The 16,814-nt window shown below is 36.4% G+C and overlaps 1 protein-coding gene across 1 annotated transcript; it reads right to left on the reverse strand.

Annotated features, from left to right (window-relative positions):
* Window positions 1-12,243: 12,243 nt before the first annotated feature.
* On the reverse strand, window positions 12,244-16,451 carry adra2db (adrenergic, alpha-2D-, receptor b). The gene has a single exon (XM_084137418.1). It carries the CDS (start codon window positions 14,893-14,895, stop codon window positions 13,513-13,515), a length of 1,383 nt encoding a protein of 460 aa, XP_083993544.1. The 5' UTR covers window positions 14,896-16,451; the 3' UTR covers window positions 12,244-13,512.
* Window positions 16,452-16,814: the final 363 nt, after the last annotated feature.

Raw genomic sequence — 16,814 nt, forward strand, 5'->3', positions numbered from 1 at the left:
CCAAACACATGGGAACCTGTGACATTCTTTAGGTGTTTAAATTCACAATTGATTTTTATAGTGGCAAAGGAACAATGTAATACTCTGATTATGATAAATGTACATAGCTCACAAATTTGGGGTAAAATGGGGGTAAAATATATATATATATTTATATAAATATTTAAAGCAATTTTGATCAATACATCCGAATTGACACAATTATAATTAAAATTCAATTTTCCTAAAATGCATTAAGGAATTGCCTTCTCCATTAAGGATAAATGTGATGATGCTTTAGAATTTAGCTAAAATAGTTTTTTTGGACTAACCTTTGCATAAGCCTATGATTTAAAAAATAAAATAAATAAATAAATAAATAAAGGTGGGAACCAGAGGATTGAGGCAGAGCTGGTGTGACTGACGACGACCATGGCAGGGCTGGAAGGAAGGCGGAGCCCAACAGAGCCGAAGGGGTGGAGGGACGAAGCGTAGCTTTTCTGTGCGAGCATTCTCAGTGATTATTATTAAAATCCTCTCTTTGGACTTTCTGCATTATGCATCTTCTTAATACCAAAAGCTATGTGACAGGTTTAAGCCCTATGCATACCCGGTGGTGTTCAAATACTTTTTTCATTGAAACACTTAGATACTTAGATAATAGGTTGATATACAGATAACTGATCTTATTCCTATGTTTTCGTGCGATCTGCTTATGCCCATTTGACTGTTTAGGGGTTTAGACAATTTTGACGGTTCAGGGGTTGACCTTCATGCATTATTGTAAACATTGTAAGTTTCCGTACAAATCACATCATACAAATTCATACTGAATTGGCACCTTGTAAAATTATGTTTTCTCATGAGATCGGGCTGTACTGGCTGGTAATGATCACAAAACGTGCACCAATCAGACTACATAAGAAACAACAATTGGCCACTAAGAAGGTGTTTTTTTAGTCACTACCCTGGATGAACAATTTTATCGATTCAGAAATGTCTTAAGAACTTGTATTTCATCTTGGTCATTTTGATGTCTGATTTGTTGTTTGATTCCTTTACAAAAAGTATCTTTTTCAAACCTTTAAAAGAGGAAATTAACTTAAATGTTCTAAAATTAAGACTAGAGAGCATCATTATATGTTGTCAAGCAGAGCAATCAAGCCAGTCACTTCCTGTGCATACATTATGCCATCTTGCATCACTCAGCATTCATTCCTTACATCTGTGTTTCCAAGCTTGAGGATATCAGAGATACTCAAATTTCATCTTGACACATCCTCTGAAATCTTAAAGGACAATAATTTGCAGATGCCCAAGTCTTTTAAAGAATGAAACAAGAGGACTAAGAAAAGAAAAGTTTTCAGGTGCTTTTGTGCATAGGTTATCTCCAGCAATTTTTTTTAACCTAACTCATTCACCATTGATGATTCTGAGGCTGAGAAGAGCTCAGAGACTTCAGAAGCTTTTCCGGCTATTCAGAATACCTTATTACCAGAGAACAGAATATGAAATATAAGCTGGTGGATAAATATTTCAAACTAAGGCTGCTGTATATTCTCTGGCTTAGGTTATCGAGATCATTTTATATTTTCAAGAGTTGTAGCAAAGTAGCTCAAAAGGGAAATATGAATAATGAATCATTACTTGTTATAATAAATTATAAATATTTGGATCAGTTAATAGAATTAACTTGAAGTAGCTAAATAAATGTTAAAATCAATTAATCTGTTCGATCAGCGAACACTCAGTATTAATAGTCTATCAACTCTCAGAAGGAATATTTTCAGTGGAACAGGAAAATAACACTATGAAGGTAATATGATGCCATATAGAATCGCATGGCAGGGTAAGATTTGTGAACGTGTACATAACATTTCAAGCATAAATTAAATTTGCATGCGCAAAATGAAAGGTGTAAATCGCCTTTCAAGTGTAAGAAAAAAATATTTGCAGCATTTTACTGTTATTCGTAAGTATAATTCATGTATTGTGAAACTGCAGCTTCATGCTAACGCAAAATAAATATGATCTGTATTCTTCTGAATTTCATTTTTCATGTTGAATGAAGAAATTATGATGAACTTGCAATGTTAGCCTGACTCAGTCGTTGTCGAGGAAGTTATGACAACAAACTTTTTTTTTGTCGAGGAAGTTTTTATATACAGTATATATATATATATATATATATATATATATATATATATATATATATAAAACATTTTTTTAGTTTTTGCATTAAATTTTGCATTGGTGCATGTTGGATCAGAGTTTGCATCATCTGTAGGCCTCACAGGAGTTGGAGTCCTCTTGAGTCATCTCTTCACAGGTGTTGGGGCATCTGAAGTCTTCCGAAAGGGTTGGTTCACCCAAAAATGAAAATTCTGTCAGTAATTACTCACCCTCATGTTGTTCCAACCCCGTAAGACTTTCGTTCATCTTCGGAACACAAGTTAAGATACTTTTGATGAAATCTGACAGCTGTCTGACTCCTCCATAGGCTTCTATGTAATTGAAACTTGTCGGCCCAGAATAGTTAGTAAAGACATCGTAAAAATAGTCCAAGTGTCTACAGTGGCTCAACCTTAACCCAGCAAACACATTTACATTGTGACAACGTCTGTGGCACGTTGCATTTCTGCTATGGCAAAGTCGCTGTCTACGTGCTCGCGACATTGTAACAACGTAGAATTGTAAGACGTGACAGGGCTGTAGCAACGTTGCTACGCGACATTCAGCAACTGAGAGACGACGTTCTGACAATTAATTTCTTTATGCTAGATAGGTCTATAGATATCCCCCATGTAGCATGTTATGTTTTGTGGTTAATTTTTAATTAGTCAGATGTTATATAATTATATACTTTTTAAATATTGTTTATCCTTATTATTATTTATGGGCCTAACAGTAAATTCATTATAATCAACACCTGCAAGTGTACACTTTGAAGAGTAAAAATGACATAGAAGGTTAGCTAATTCAACTTTATTAAAACTGCATATGGTAATCAAATTGCACTTCCAAAAGTCATACATTTGTGAGAAGAAAAAAAACAAACAAACATATTACAGGGAGTGGACTAGCTAGCATGAGCAAACATGTGAAAATCTAACAAAGAAACGAATGAGTAGACAAATCAAAGGAAAATATAAACAAGTGTGCGAGCAATTTTATTTCTCTGTGCGTTTCCAAAAAAAAAAAAAAAAAGTAAAAAACATTAACGTGCAACAAGTAGGCTACGCGTCGCTGCCTTTTCAATGAGTGCTGAAATCAATTACTCATCATTAAAGTCATTTTTGCTTCATACTTTTGGCATAAAGTTAAATATTTGTCATACCTGACCAGATGATGTTCAAAAAAATATCACATCAGATAAGGAAGTTGTAGGTTGTGTTTGAATAATTACATATCTTATTTAGCTGAAGTAAATTAAACGCAATTCTCACGTATCCTTGCTTGATGAAGAGTGAGAGATGGCCCAACGATCAGTTGAAATTCAAAAGGCTGATTTTCGCGCTTCAGGGCAGTGACGAGTAGCCTACATGTTGTCCAGTGGTTGTCCAGACACCCTGGCACAACCTTAAGCAATAGCCCTGAACGGTGGTTTAATGTCAACATTGTGACAACGCTGTAACAACCTTCACCACACAACGTAGTTATAGCAACCTTTTGGCCATGTTGTTAAAACGTTGTTAGAAGGTTGGGTACGTTGCGCCAACGTTCTGTGTTTGCTGGGAAGTTTATCAAGTGACGAGAATACTTTTTGTGCACAAAAAACAAACAAAAATAACGACTTTATTCAACTATTCATTTTCGTCTGTGTGGGCCTCTGAGTGAGTTCATGTAGTGTAACAGCGCAGCGCTTCTGTGTTGTACGTCACACGCATCACACACATGACCAGCGTCAGCCAATAGTGAGCCTACGTGTGGCGTACAACACAGAAGCGCTACGCTGTTACACTACGTGAAGTCAGAGTTACCGAAAAATAATAATAATGCAACAAATAAGGAGATTATGTTTTATTTATTTTAATCAGGTTTGTTAAAAGTGTGCTTGAATGAGGTTAGTTCGTTTGCGCAACCATGTATTTGCTATAACAATGAAAATATTTGAAAACCAGTTAAAATCAAGTAATGATGCAATTATTATCATGTCACATGTGACATTGTATTTAATGTGATAGTGACACAATGAATCACCAATGACATGCATAAGACCAAAGATCATTATTCTTCAGCTATAATTAAGTAGATGAGACTAAATTGTTACATTTGGCATACAATCTAAATGAATAGCTTTGCATAAAGTTTATCTATAAATGGGAGTCACTGGTGTTACTGGTTTTACCCATAAGAAAGGTGACACCAGTGACAGTAACACCAGTGATAATTTTCATGAAAAATTAATTTTACAAAATGGCTGCTGCAAGGTATCAAACCACATGTTGTCAATCATGGTATACTAACCATAGACAGTAAAAGAAATGGACACAACGACCCCATTGGATTCAACTGAGAAAAGTGAAGTCAATTAGAAGCACTAACTTCCTGATGGCTGAGCATACTGCGCAGACTCAAACTGAGCTTGACGACGTAGATGTGACGTGAGAAACCCGTCTGTCTTCTAGTAGCTGTGCCAAGAGAAATCTGAATCATTCCCTTCCGAAACTTGCAGAGATGGAGAGTGTGAGTAGGAGATCTCCATGAGCTAGGAGCAGGAGCAACTTTTGCTAGGAATTCTGATTAATTATTTTGTCATTTTGCCTCCACGTCCCCCCGATTGCCCGCGAGCTTCTCCTCCTGTCTATACGGTAATCTCTCTACTGTACGACAGAGAGTCACGTGGTTATGACGCAATCGTTAGCCTATTTTTACAAAAACTGCTTCTACGGGGCCATAACGTAAGATACAAGGTAATGGAGCCTTTTATACATTTTCATGTTTCTTTAGAAATAAATAAGTCTTTAAAGGTCCCGTTCTTCGTGATCCCATGTTTCAAACTTTAGTATAAATAATATCTGTAAAATTATAAAGCTCAAAGTTCAATGCCAAGCGAGATATTTTATTTAACAGAAGTCGCCTACATCGAACGGCCCGTTTGGACTACATCCCTCTACTTCCTTCTTTAATGACGTCACTAGAACCGTTTTTTGACTAACCTCCGCCCACAGGAATGCTCCCTCAACTCTACCGAAATTCGTTTATGTACTTGCGCACTTCTTATAACTTACTGTGTTTACTCAGCTCTTACAGTGATTTTCTGAAGTAAAACTGATGCTTCATCTTTTGTGTGATGTACAATAAACTTTATTAAACTCATCAGTATATGTTTGATCATCATTCGGACAGCAGACTTGTAGGCTATTAAGTTAATAAATAATGGATACATACAAGCAGATGACAAATACGTTATAATAACCGTAATTAAACTACTAAACTATACCTGTTTCATCTCTATACAGCACTCTGACTCTGTAGGCATTATTGTCCGACTCGAAATGAACAGCTTTACTGAGGGTTTCTGATATTATCATCATTCCGTGAGATGAAATTGTCCTGAGAGACTGAGCGCGAGCTCATGAAGCTCCGCCCCCTGGGTCGTCCAGCAGCAGCTTATTTGCATTTAAAGGGCACACACTAAAACAGCGCGTTTTTCTGATCCCCAAAATTTAAACATGCTGTAAAAAATGATCTGTTGGGTATTTTGAGCTGAAACTTCACATACACACTCTGGGGACATCAGAGACTTATTTTACATCTTGTGAAAAGGGGCATAATACGGGACCTTTATACGCCTCAGATGTGAAGTTATTCGCTGTCAAAGTGACGCCAAAATGAATGGGAGTCAATGGAATGCTAACAGCAGGTGGGGGTCCGCTAATCAATGGCGGCCCACGGGGAAGCTTCAGTTTCCGGCTAATAGATTTCCCCCCTGATACTAACTAAATTATATAGTTTAATCTATATAATTTATAGATATAATTAAAATTCTAGTTTTTTGGGGTTTTTTTTTTTACAATTCCCTAACAATAAAGTAGTTCAACTAAGCTTCATATGAAATCATGAGATAAATGAGAAAATTTCTGATAACTGAAAAGAGACAGTGGATTTACTATGGGCCTTTCTTCATAGATATTCAGGAAATTGGAAGAAGGAAGTCAGGTGATGTCATCAGTGTGACTTTTATTTCAAAATAAGAGATTTTTGTTTAATGGTAACACCAGTGACACAACTCCAGGGGACCACTACTTTCATTATACATTTTATAATATTTATTCTGCATTTTGTTTTTTTTATGTCATTTACATAATATAAATCATAGTTATGTATACATAATTGTATTTTAAATGGTGTAAAAACCTGTTATTGACCTCAAAATAAAGCATTTTCATGATTGTGGGGACGAGCACTTCTGTGGTGCTTGGAATTCAATTTTTTTATTAATTATATAGAATGTTTTTTTAAGTGTAATATTTCTGTAAAGGCTAGGGACAGAAAAATTGATATTTACAGAATGACCCTTTTGGGTGAACTAACCTTTTAAGAGGCTGGATCCAAACTGAAGCTGAGGTACTTTCTATTTACCTATAGGGATGGGCATCTTGAGATAAAGCAGAAAAGCAAATGGAAAATAATAAGCGTAGTTGCTGTTCATAACATTGATTATGCAAAGACAATCTTGTGCATTTGATCTCATATAACTGGAGTACAAGGTTATGAGATCAATTATGTGAATGCTTGGATGTGTCTTTAGTCTAGATTTAAGCTGGGAGAGTGAGTCCAAGCACAGAACATCATCAGGAAGGCTATTCCAGAGTTTAGGAGCCAAATGCAAAAACGCTCTCCCTCCTTTAGCGGTCTTAGCTACAACCAGAAGTCCAGAGTTTTGTGACCTTAAAGAGCGTGATGGATTGTAGGACGATAGAAGATACATAAACAGGAGCTTAACCATTTAGGGCCTTAAAGGTCAGTAGAAATACTTCGTAATTGATACAGAACTTAGGTGACCAGTGTAAAGATGATATAATTGGAATTATTTGATCATATTTTCTTGACCTGGTAAGAACTCTAGCAAATGCATTTTGGACTAATTGCAGCTTTGTTTATTGAGGATGCAGGACAACTAGTAATGCATTACAGTAATCTCCAGAGGTCATGAATGCATGATGCATCAGAAACAGATAGCATGTTCTGTAGCTTAGCTATGTTTATGAGGTGGGAGAAGGCTGTTTTTGTAACATATGAAATGTGATTTTCGAAAGTTGCTGTAATATAACACCCAGGTTTTTTACTGTAGAGGATGAAGTAACAGTACATCCTTCTAAATGCAAATTGTAAGAGATTCTGTGTACAGGCTTTTGGTCCAATAATACATCAGTCTTATCTGAATTTAATAGAAGAAAATTACAGGTCATCCAATATTTTATATCGTTAATACACTGTCAACTTGGATAGATTGGTCCAGATGCTACAGTATTAATAAAAAATCTCCATGAGATTTGAGTGAGTTAAATTGTTATTTAAATTAATTAATTCAATTATTTTTTTGTGGCAAAAAACTGACGAGAGATGTTATTTCTGTGCGGCCTTTTTATGATGTCTCAAGTAGCTCTCAAAGCTGTTGGTGTTTAACTCTTTCTCAAACAGCTGACACCTGTGATGGGTGACCACAGGGTTTCAAAGACAATCATACTCTGAATGAATATGCAACTGCATAAAATGTTTCTTGATTTCACCCCTGAGAAATTCATACATCAAACCCATTGACACTTGTGATTGCCCTATAGAGAAGGAAAACTGATTGCCCTGAGGAAAACTGCCAATTTAGATTTAAGTAGCACACATCTGCTCAGGTAGTCTTTTCAACATAAATGAAAGTTCATAATTATGGAATATGTTTATCTCACATGTGCTTCAAACCTTTTTTCTTCCGATACACACTGTACACAATGTCAACCCACTTCAAAAGCTTTCAAAAGCTTCAAATTGCTGCGTAACTGAAGTAGTCAAAATTATTCTTTTCACTATTTGCGCTCCAAGAGTATGCTCAAAAAAGATATGTAATGTGCACTTTATCTGATTTCGTTTTTTTTTACTTCTTAAAGGTTGTTAAGTAGGGGTGAGCGGGGCACAACCTAACGCAGGGCTAGTTGTAACACACTTGTTTTAAATACTTCCACACATGCCAGCATGAAGAAACTTAGAGTATTTACTAGTTGCCATATCAACAATAGCGAAGAAATTGCACCAAAATTCAGAAATCTTTGAAAGATATCACTGAACATTTACTTCATCAAAAGTACATTTCTTACTTATGGTTTTTTTTCATCTCTGTTTTTTGTGTTTATTTAAAATTAGCCAAATCTGATATTATTTTAACGTTATTGAACAGTTAAATCCCATTTACGCAGGTGGGCCACATTGTAACACTGCATTACAATGTGCGCCTATTAGAACTATATGCTATTCTATTCTAGTCAATGATCAGGAATTATTCATTATTATTATGTTTTGAACTATTCTGTATAGCTGTGTTTTGTGGTGTGTTTGTTGTCAAACTCAAAAATTTGTTTATTTTGAATTATTAAAAAATGCCATTATTTAATATAAAAAGAGAAAATATTTTAGTTTGTCTTGTATATTTTTTATTAGATCCCCCCCCCCCAGTATATACATAAAGAGTATATCTAATGAAACAAACATAATTAATACATAAACATAATTGTACTAGACATGTGTGAAATTAATGCCAGAAAAAAAATACTCTGAACCCTATAGATTTACACAAACTAAGAAAGTCAAAAAGCATTAGGTTGTGCCACACTCTTTTCAAGAAGAGTGAAGAGTCTTCTTGAAGAGTTTTTTGTTTTACTTCATTTGGAACTATTTTCACTGTCAATGCAAAATTTTATGGCAATATTGTATCTAAAATGTAAGTTACCCAATATTAACTTCTCCTTTATTGAACTGTTGAGTAAAAGCACTAGCAAGAGTGTTGTTGGCCTGAATATCAGTAAGACAGTGAGTTCACATAGTTTACTTATGATAAGTTACCCAGAAATAGTGCAAAATCAATGATATTTCACATCATAACTTTTCTGTTTATCATTTTTCAAACTTCTGAAACCTTAAATAAGATTTGAAATAGTTTTTTTTTTAAATGTTATCTCAGACTTTAGACTCCACCGTACATAATGCAATGATTTCTTTAAGTGAAACACTTTGTTGTCATGTGATAAGTCCTGCCCTGTGTAATTTTTTTTATTGCAACGACGTGAGTTGTTTTGCTCAGAGGTTGCACACATTCCAGTAAGGACTTAATGCTTCATCTTCACATCGTTTCCCTCTGTGCCACAGTACACAATGCTGCCCCTCATCAGATTAGTGCCCGTCCGCCCCCGGTTTCCCCCCGATCTGACCCCGTTCCATCTCTCACAGGGAAAGCAGGACTCATGTGACTCCTTTCTCTCATTTTCCTAACAGTAATCAATGAGCATGCAAAGTGGACGCCTCCCAGCTTTTAGTCACTTCACCGAAAGCTCTGTTCATTTAGGGTTTGTTTCCTTTTTTTCGGCCTGAATGACAACCGACTGCAATCATGGTTCTCTGAAAAATGTATTAAGCTTCTCGTTTGAGTCCTGATGGGGATCTCTGCCAAATGCAGTACTAAGCGTTTTTTTAATGGTTTAACCCCTTAGCTGTCACCCCCCTTTTTGAGAATGGACATTAAAATGCACTATTCATGCTTAAATGGTTGTAATTCAAGAATGCTTTGGAGTATAGACCCAAGTTTGGTCTTGTTTTAAAGGGAAAACAATGCAGATTATTACTGAGGTGAAAGCACTTCAAAAAATTAAAGTATGAAAAAGTTATGGAAGTTTAAATTTACATTAAATCAAATATAATTTATTTAATATTTTTCTTTTATATAAAATATATATTTTACAAAATATGTTTTACAAAAAAATTACTATAAAATCAAAGCCATATATCTAACCAAGTTGTGTTCCAAATTTGAAGTTGATATCACAAAAATTGAAGTTCCCATGAGATTTTGTTTAGGCGTATTACCAAAAATAGCCACCGGGTGTCATTGAATTCCATTGAATTTAACTGTATGCATTCTACCATAATAAATTAATACATTTCTGTCCAAATATCACTTCTGTCACAAAATATGGAACCTTGAGACTCAGACCTTTCTGACAATATGTGTTTTGTCAAGATTAGAAAATATTTTGATCATAAATTATGAAACATGACGACGCCCAAAAGGGGAGGAGCCTGATAAAATAATTTAGAGTACCGTTTCTATGGTAACACAATGTCCAATTTCAAAACAGTTTTCACAGGATGAATTCTGAGATCGTAAGCTTTCAAATGATACCTAATTTATGATAACTACTAAAATATGTGATGTAATAAAAAAGGCAATAAAAAAGATAATATTATATTTTAGAGGATAATATGTATATTATACTTTTTAGAGGATAATATTATTTTATAATTTTTTTTTAATGACAAATACTAGATTAAATGTTTTATTATGAACTTTTAGCATGAAAACCAAAGTTTCAGTTATTAAAAGTGTGTGCGTCGACTTTTTGTGACAAACGCCAGAAACGCCTGTTATGATGTCGATTTTTTGAGGTGCGCTCTTGTCATAAATTCATCTATTACTGTTCCTGCATAAATTGTAACAAAAAACAATGCTGAAATATCTATTAAGGAGTCTTAGACCTTTCCAACGATATATAGTTTGTCATGATTAAATTAGGATTTAATTGTAATATAGTGAAGTAAACTTAGGCGTCCCGTATACGGGACGGTGACAGTTAAAGGGCCCAAAGTGACATCTTAAAAGCTTGAAAAACACTGTGTCCACCACAACATCACACTATTTGTTGTAAAACAGCTGCATCCTCTGTGTTAGGTGTGTCAAGAGCGGAACGTGGTGCACATGATCGGCAAGATTTTCCTCAGAGGGAATCTGTCCTTGCTTTTTGCTACTCTCTTTTATTATCTTTGAAGTGTGTCTCTGGCCATTGAACACGATGTATCTGTTCTCAGAAGCCAATTGCAGAGAAGTTTTTCAATAGCTTTGAAGTAGGAGAGCGGGATTGCTTTAGCTATAACTACCAGTTCTGTCAGCGCTCTTATTAGGGAATAAGTTCCAGTTTTAGTTCCAGAATATAACCCGAATGGGCTTGTGGAGTACATGCCCTGGGGCCCCAGACTCACAGGGGCCCGAAGCAGAGAGTATCCATATGAACTGAACTGGAGCCCAATGTGTAATCAGGGGCACCTGGACTTGAACAATTCATAATCACAAACAGTATGCATCAAACAACTTAAACAAAATCACAACAGGATCCTTTCATCATTTGCATAATTTTCACACATCCGCATTAACCTGCTTAACCTGCTCTTATACTGTGATAAGACGACTAACCAAATGATTATCCATTTTTGTTGATTATTACTTATTACAAAAATAATTTCTATAGTAGTTTCGACTTTTAGTTTTACGATAATAATCCTGAAAATATCCCTATATCCCTTTTTTATACCTGTGGCTTTTGTGCCACAGGGTCTTGTTGTCCTTTGATCCAGCCCTCAACTGAGATTTTACATGAGTGCATTGTAAATAGAATCCTGGGTAACACTTTATTTTACAGTGTCCTTGTTACATATGTTACATGTACTTACCATAGTAATAACAGTACATTATGTACAATTACATGCAACTAACCCTCAACCAAATCCTAATCCCACCCTAACCCTATAGTAAGTACATGTAGTTACTTAATATCCCTCAGTACTTAAATATATAATTACACTGTAACAATGACACCTTAAAATAAAGTGTAACCGAATCCTGTACATAGTGATGATAAGTTAACATCACAATGTTAAGATTTGGAACAATAAGTATATGATTGTTTGCCAAATAAGGAGAAACAATAGCAAAATAATAAATGAATCATTCTTATTTGGCCCAGACTTACCAGCATTGGCATATAGCCTAATCTTTGATTTTAACCATGATATGAATAAGCTACTCTGTCCAACTGAGAAGTAAACGCTATGGACATTTCATTACATAATTAGGGTGGCATTAACATATAAATTACATTTAAAAGAGGATAATCAAATTTAGACTTTAAAAACCCAGTTATCCTTGTCATCTCATACAGCCTTTGAGTGATCTAGTTAATTTTACATCATCAGATTTGGGGGAGGAAAAAATGAATATTGCATGTATTTAATGGCCTTTGGATGACAAATTCACAGCCAGGTTTGCTTTGCAGGCCTTTGAAGCCCATCAGGACCGAGGACAGGGGCAAGAAGTCAGGTATGCAGTGTCATCACAAGACTGGATAACATGTGCTTCTAATCAGCAAACAGTTGCATCGTTCTATCTGGTAATTGGCTATTAAATATTCAGAGATTTTAACAGTTGAACGTTTTTGTAAGTTCATTTCATAAACACGGGTTCAAAAACTTTATTAAAACGTCTCACATTAATGTCTTTGTACACTGAAACAATTTCAGGAAAGTGTCTGTGTCATATCTAAGATTTTTTGATCCAGTTGTGCAGTATTTTGAACATGTACTCCTGTGAATTATACATAATTCAAGTGGACTGCCACATTATGTGTGGTCTTTAAAGGAGTTTTTACATTTGACCTGGTCACCTGTGTTTTTCGGAGGAAATAAACATACTGTATATTGTAAGTTAAAATCTCAAATATGAATACACTACATTCCAAAATATGTGCACAAAGAGCAAGAGAAATGCTTAGAGATCCTGTAAAACTATTTGCAATGCAAAGACAAACTCAAACAAACACAAGGCAACACAGACGGTATATATGGGTCAATGACATGACCCATGACATTTTTGAGGTACTTCATCAAGAATACAACAAAAAAGCAATTTATACTTAAAGACACATTTTGATGAAATGGTTTTTGATTACTAAAATAAGTCACATTTGTGTGGCATAAAGAAAGAAATGTCATGGTTAGTGTAACTAGCTGGAGATTGTAAACTGGGCTTACATTTTTGTAAAAATAAAAAAAGAGAAAGGTTGGCATTCCTTATATCTTTCACTACAAAACAAGCAGTAAAGCAATTTGGTTTAAAATATTATTAATATTTGAAGAAGAAAGTCCACCAAATCAAAATCATTGTGACTAACAAGCAGAAAGCCATTTTGTTTTCATGTGACAAGCCAGAAAACCGTGCATAAAACTGCATATTACTGTGTGGTTTTTTTTATTTAAAAAATGCTTGTTATTAAAGGGCATGTTTTGTTCAGCCAAAGAAAACTTCTTGATATTCATGAATCACAATTCATGATATGATAATAAAATATTGTTTGAAAACTGGTGAAGGAAAGAATTTAAGACATTAAGGCAGATGTGTTATATTATATTATATTATATTATATTATAACCAATTGTATTATATTTACAAAAGATTGCCCCTCTGACTCTTATTTGTCACTGACCCATATACATGTACATTTACGTGCGTGTAGAATGCTGACACATTATCTTCTTGAACGCTTTCCTAAAGTCTCTGTTGAAAATGGTATAAATAATGGGGTTCACAGAGCTGTTGCAGTAACCAATCCAGAAAAAGAGATTGAATAGAGAATCCGGTATTGTGCAACTTTCTCGACATATTGCATGAAGGCTGTACGTGAAGAAGAATGGAAACCAGCAGAGCACGAACACCCCCATGACCACAGCCAGCACGAAGGTAAAGCGCTTCTCTCTCATCTGTGCCAGTTTGGACTTGGACAAAGACAGCTGACGCGCGGTCGGCTCCTGCTCGAGCTCCGACCCGCGGCTACAAGCCCATGACAGACGTCCATTTTGCTTTGGGCACGATTGTGCACCCTCCACCTTCCTGCTCTTGGCGAAGCGCGAGGTCCTCTGTCTGTTGGAGACGGTGCTCTCCTCCAGATCGATGTCGTCGAGCTCGCCTTTGCGCTCTCGACTGCCTGAGCTGTGGCTACTGGGGCTCCCCGTCTCTGACTTGCCTTTACGCACGAAGCAGGTCTCGGACTGCGACGGTTGTCGCTGCATCCCGTTCTTGGCCACGAACACAGTGGACGCGCGCTGTTTGGCCACCCTGTAGATCTTGCAGTACACCAAAATCATGATGAGACAAGGGGCAAAAAACGACACCATGCAGGAGGAAAGGATGTACCAGGTCTCGTTGTTCAGCAAGCACTCCAGCTCGTCGTGTTTGGTCATGAGAAGCGGCGGGAAGGAAATCACCGCAGAAATGATCCACACCACCGTGATCATGAACTTTATTCTCCGTGGGGTTCTCTTTAGGTTGTAGCTGACCGCTTTGGTGACTGACCAGTACCGGTCCAAACTTATGGCGCAGAGGTGGACAATGGACGAAGTGCAGAAGAGCACGTCCAGAGCCAGGTAGAAGGCACACCAGGTGCTTCCAAAGTACCAGTAGCCCATCACCTCATTGGCTAGGGAGAATGGAATGACCAAAGTGGCCACCAAAATATCAGCAGACGCCAAAGAGACCAGAAAGAGGTTCTGTGGCGCACGCAGCGCGCGGCTGGTGAAAACGGCCACCACGACTAATACGTTCCCCACTATGGTCACCAAGATGATCACGGTAACCACGAGAACAATGAGCACCGCCATGGACTGTGAATGCGGCGGTGGTCTCGGCACGGTCGTGCTATTAGTATCCGCGGATGAGTTCGGCGAAGTGAAGGTGATGGTGGTGGTTAAATCCATTCTGATGACACTTGGCGCTGATCCCCCATTTCCAGGCGTATTCTCACCCAAGACGCGCTTCGACTTCAAACTTGTAGCATCCAATCTGAAGCGCTGCGCAATCCGCCAAACACTCCACGCAAAACGTATCATACCAAAGATGGTGTGCTAACTTTTAAAACTCCCCGATGATTTGGATATCGTTTATCTGTTTTAGCTGCCTTTTTGATGAGGCAGTAGTGAACCACACTGAGCCAAGACATGTTTTGTTTCCTAAAGAAGCGCGCGCCAAGACACACGGATTGAGTGTTCAGTGCGCTCCAGTGTGTCACGGCGCTGAACATTTATGCGAGTGTTTGTGCCTCTCTCTCTCTCTCTCTCTGTCTCTCTCTCTCTCTCTCTCTCTCTCTCTCTCCATGACACGGGGGTGTACTGTTTGTGCTGTCAAACTACACAAGCATTCGACGTGTGATTAATTAGCAATCAAGCATTTTAAAAACCATAGTCGCACGTTATAATAACTTTCGTTAATAAGGCATGAGTGTGCATTGTATATTAATCAAAGTTCGATTCCATTACCCAATAATTAATTATATAGTATTATATAATTATAAAGAATCATATAATACTACAGTTTATGTTAAAGCACGGGCAGCTGCTGGGGTTGCAATAATAAAATGCAGCATGAAACCCCAATATACATAACAAAATGTGTTTAAGTAATAAATACGTAATAATGTATTATTTAAGTAATAAATAGCTTTAGCAACAAATATCCTCACAAATATTTTTAGAGATCTTGGGCCGTATTCACAAAAAAATTTAGACTTACTGCTATGAGTTCTCCTAAATAGCAGTAAAAGTTCTTAGGTAAGAGTTTCCTCTTAAAACCTGTTCACAAAGCTGCTGAGACCAACTTTTCCTAAGGAATAGAGTGAAGTCTTAAGCTAAGAGTAAGGGTGGGGTTGACCTCCTTGCTATGGATGATGTCATCACGCTTACTAACTATGACCACAGTGATTGGCTGATAAATAATAGAATATTGTGATCAATATTGTAGAATGATGTATCATGCTGGCTAAGTGTGACTAATTAAACAAGTATATGTTCAGATAATTGTCAGCCTCTTAGATGTCTGCATCTCAAGAGACTGCAGAATTCAAGCGACAAATTATGTTTTATAAACAAAGTTCGGGAGGAGCACGTTCAAATTATCTATCAAATCAGCTTGAGAGGAGACCTCACTCTCGGCTGGTTCCTATTCCCAGCCGGGGATACGGGGGAGTACTCTGGGTTTGGGCTAAATTCAGAGCTAGGAGCCCTCAATCCCCTCAGACAGCACAGCAAATAGGCTTATTTTACTCTTTTACTCAATCCGATCATTTGTAAGTGTGAACTCGTGAAACAACTGCCACAGGTAATCAGACATTATTTACTTTTTTATTTATTTATTATTTATTAAAGATTTATTGTTCGTGTTTTGCCTTTTTATTATGATAGGACAGTGAGTAGACAGGAAGCGAAGTAGAAGAGAGAAAAGGATTGGGAAAGGTCCAGAGGTGGGCACAAATACATCAAAAACTATTTTGTTACAAACTACAAATACTGGCTCATGAAATGTAACAAAATAAAATACAAAATACTGATGTGAAAAATGTATTTAAATAAAATACAAGTAATTAGTATTTTGAAAATACAAAAATACTCCCACAATAATCTTAAGTCTTTTTTTTTTTTGTATTACTGAAAGGTCAATAACACAAATAGTAGCAATAACACAAATATGAGAAATGTGTAAATTCAAAATGGCGAAGTAGCAAAAAAAAAAGGGGGGATATGAAAAAAGGGATATTTTCATTTAATATGAAAAAAGATTAATCATATTAATCATAATATGTTTGGGTTTGTTTTACACACAAGACTCTAACTGCCCTGATCGCGTATGCCTTTTCCATAGTAGAATAGTAGTATTAATAGTAGTTTCAATTATTGGAAAACTATAGGATTGATGTAGCCTGACTTCGTCATATTCTAGGCAGAGTGTGAGTCTGATACTGCTCCATAGGGCTTTG

The sequence above is a fragment of the Abramis brama genome (genome assembly GCF_963993115.1).
Source record: "Abramis brama genome assembly, chromosome: 15".
Classification (NCBI taxonomy): Eukaryota; Metazoa; Chordata; class Actinopteri; order Cypriniformes; family Leuciscidae; genus Abramis; species Abramis brama.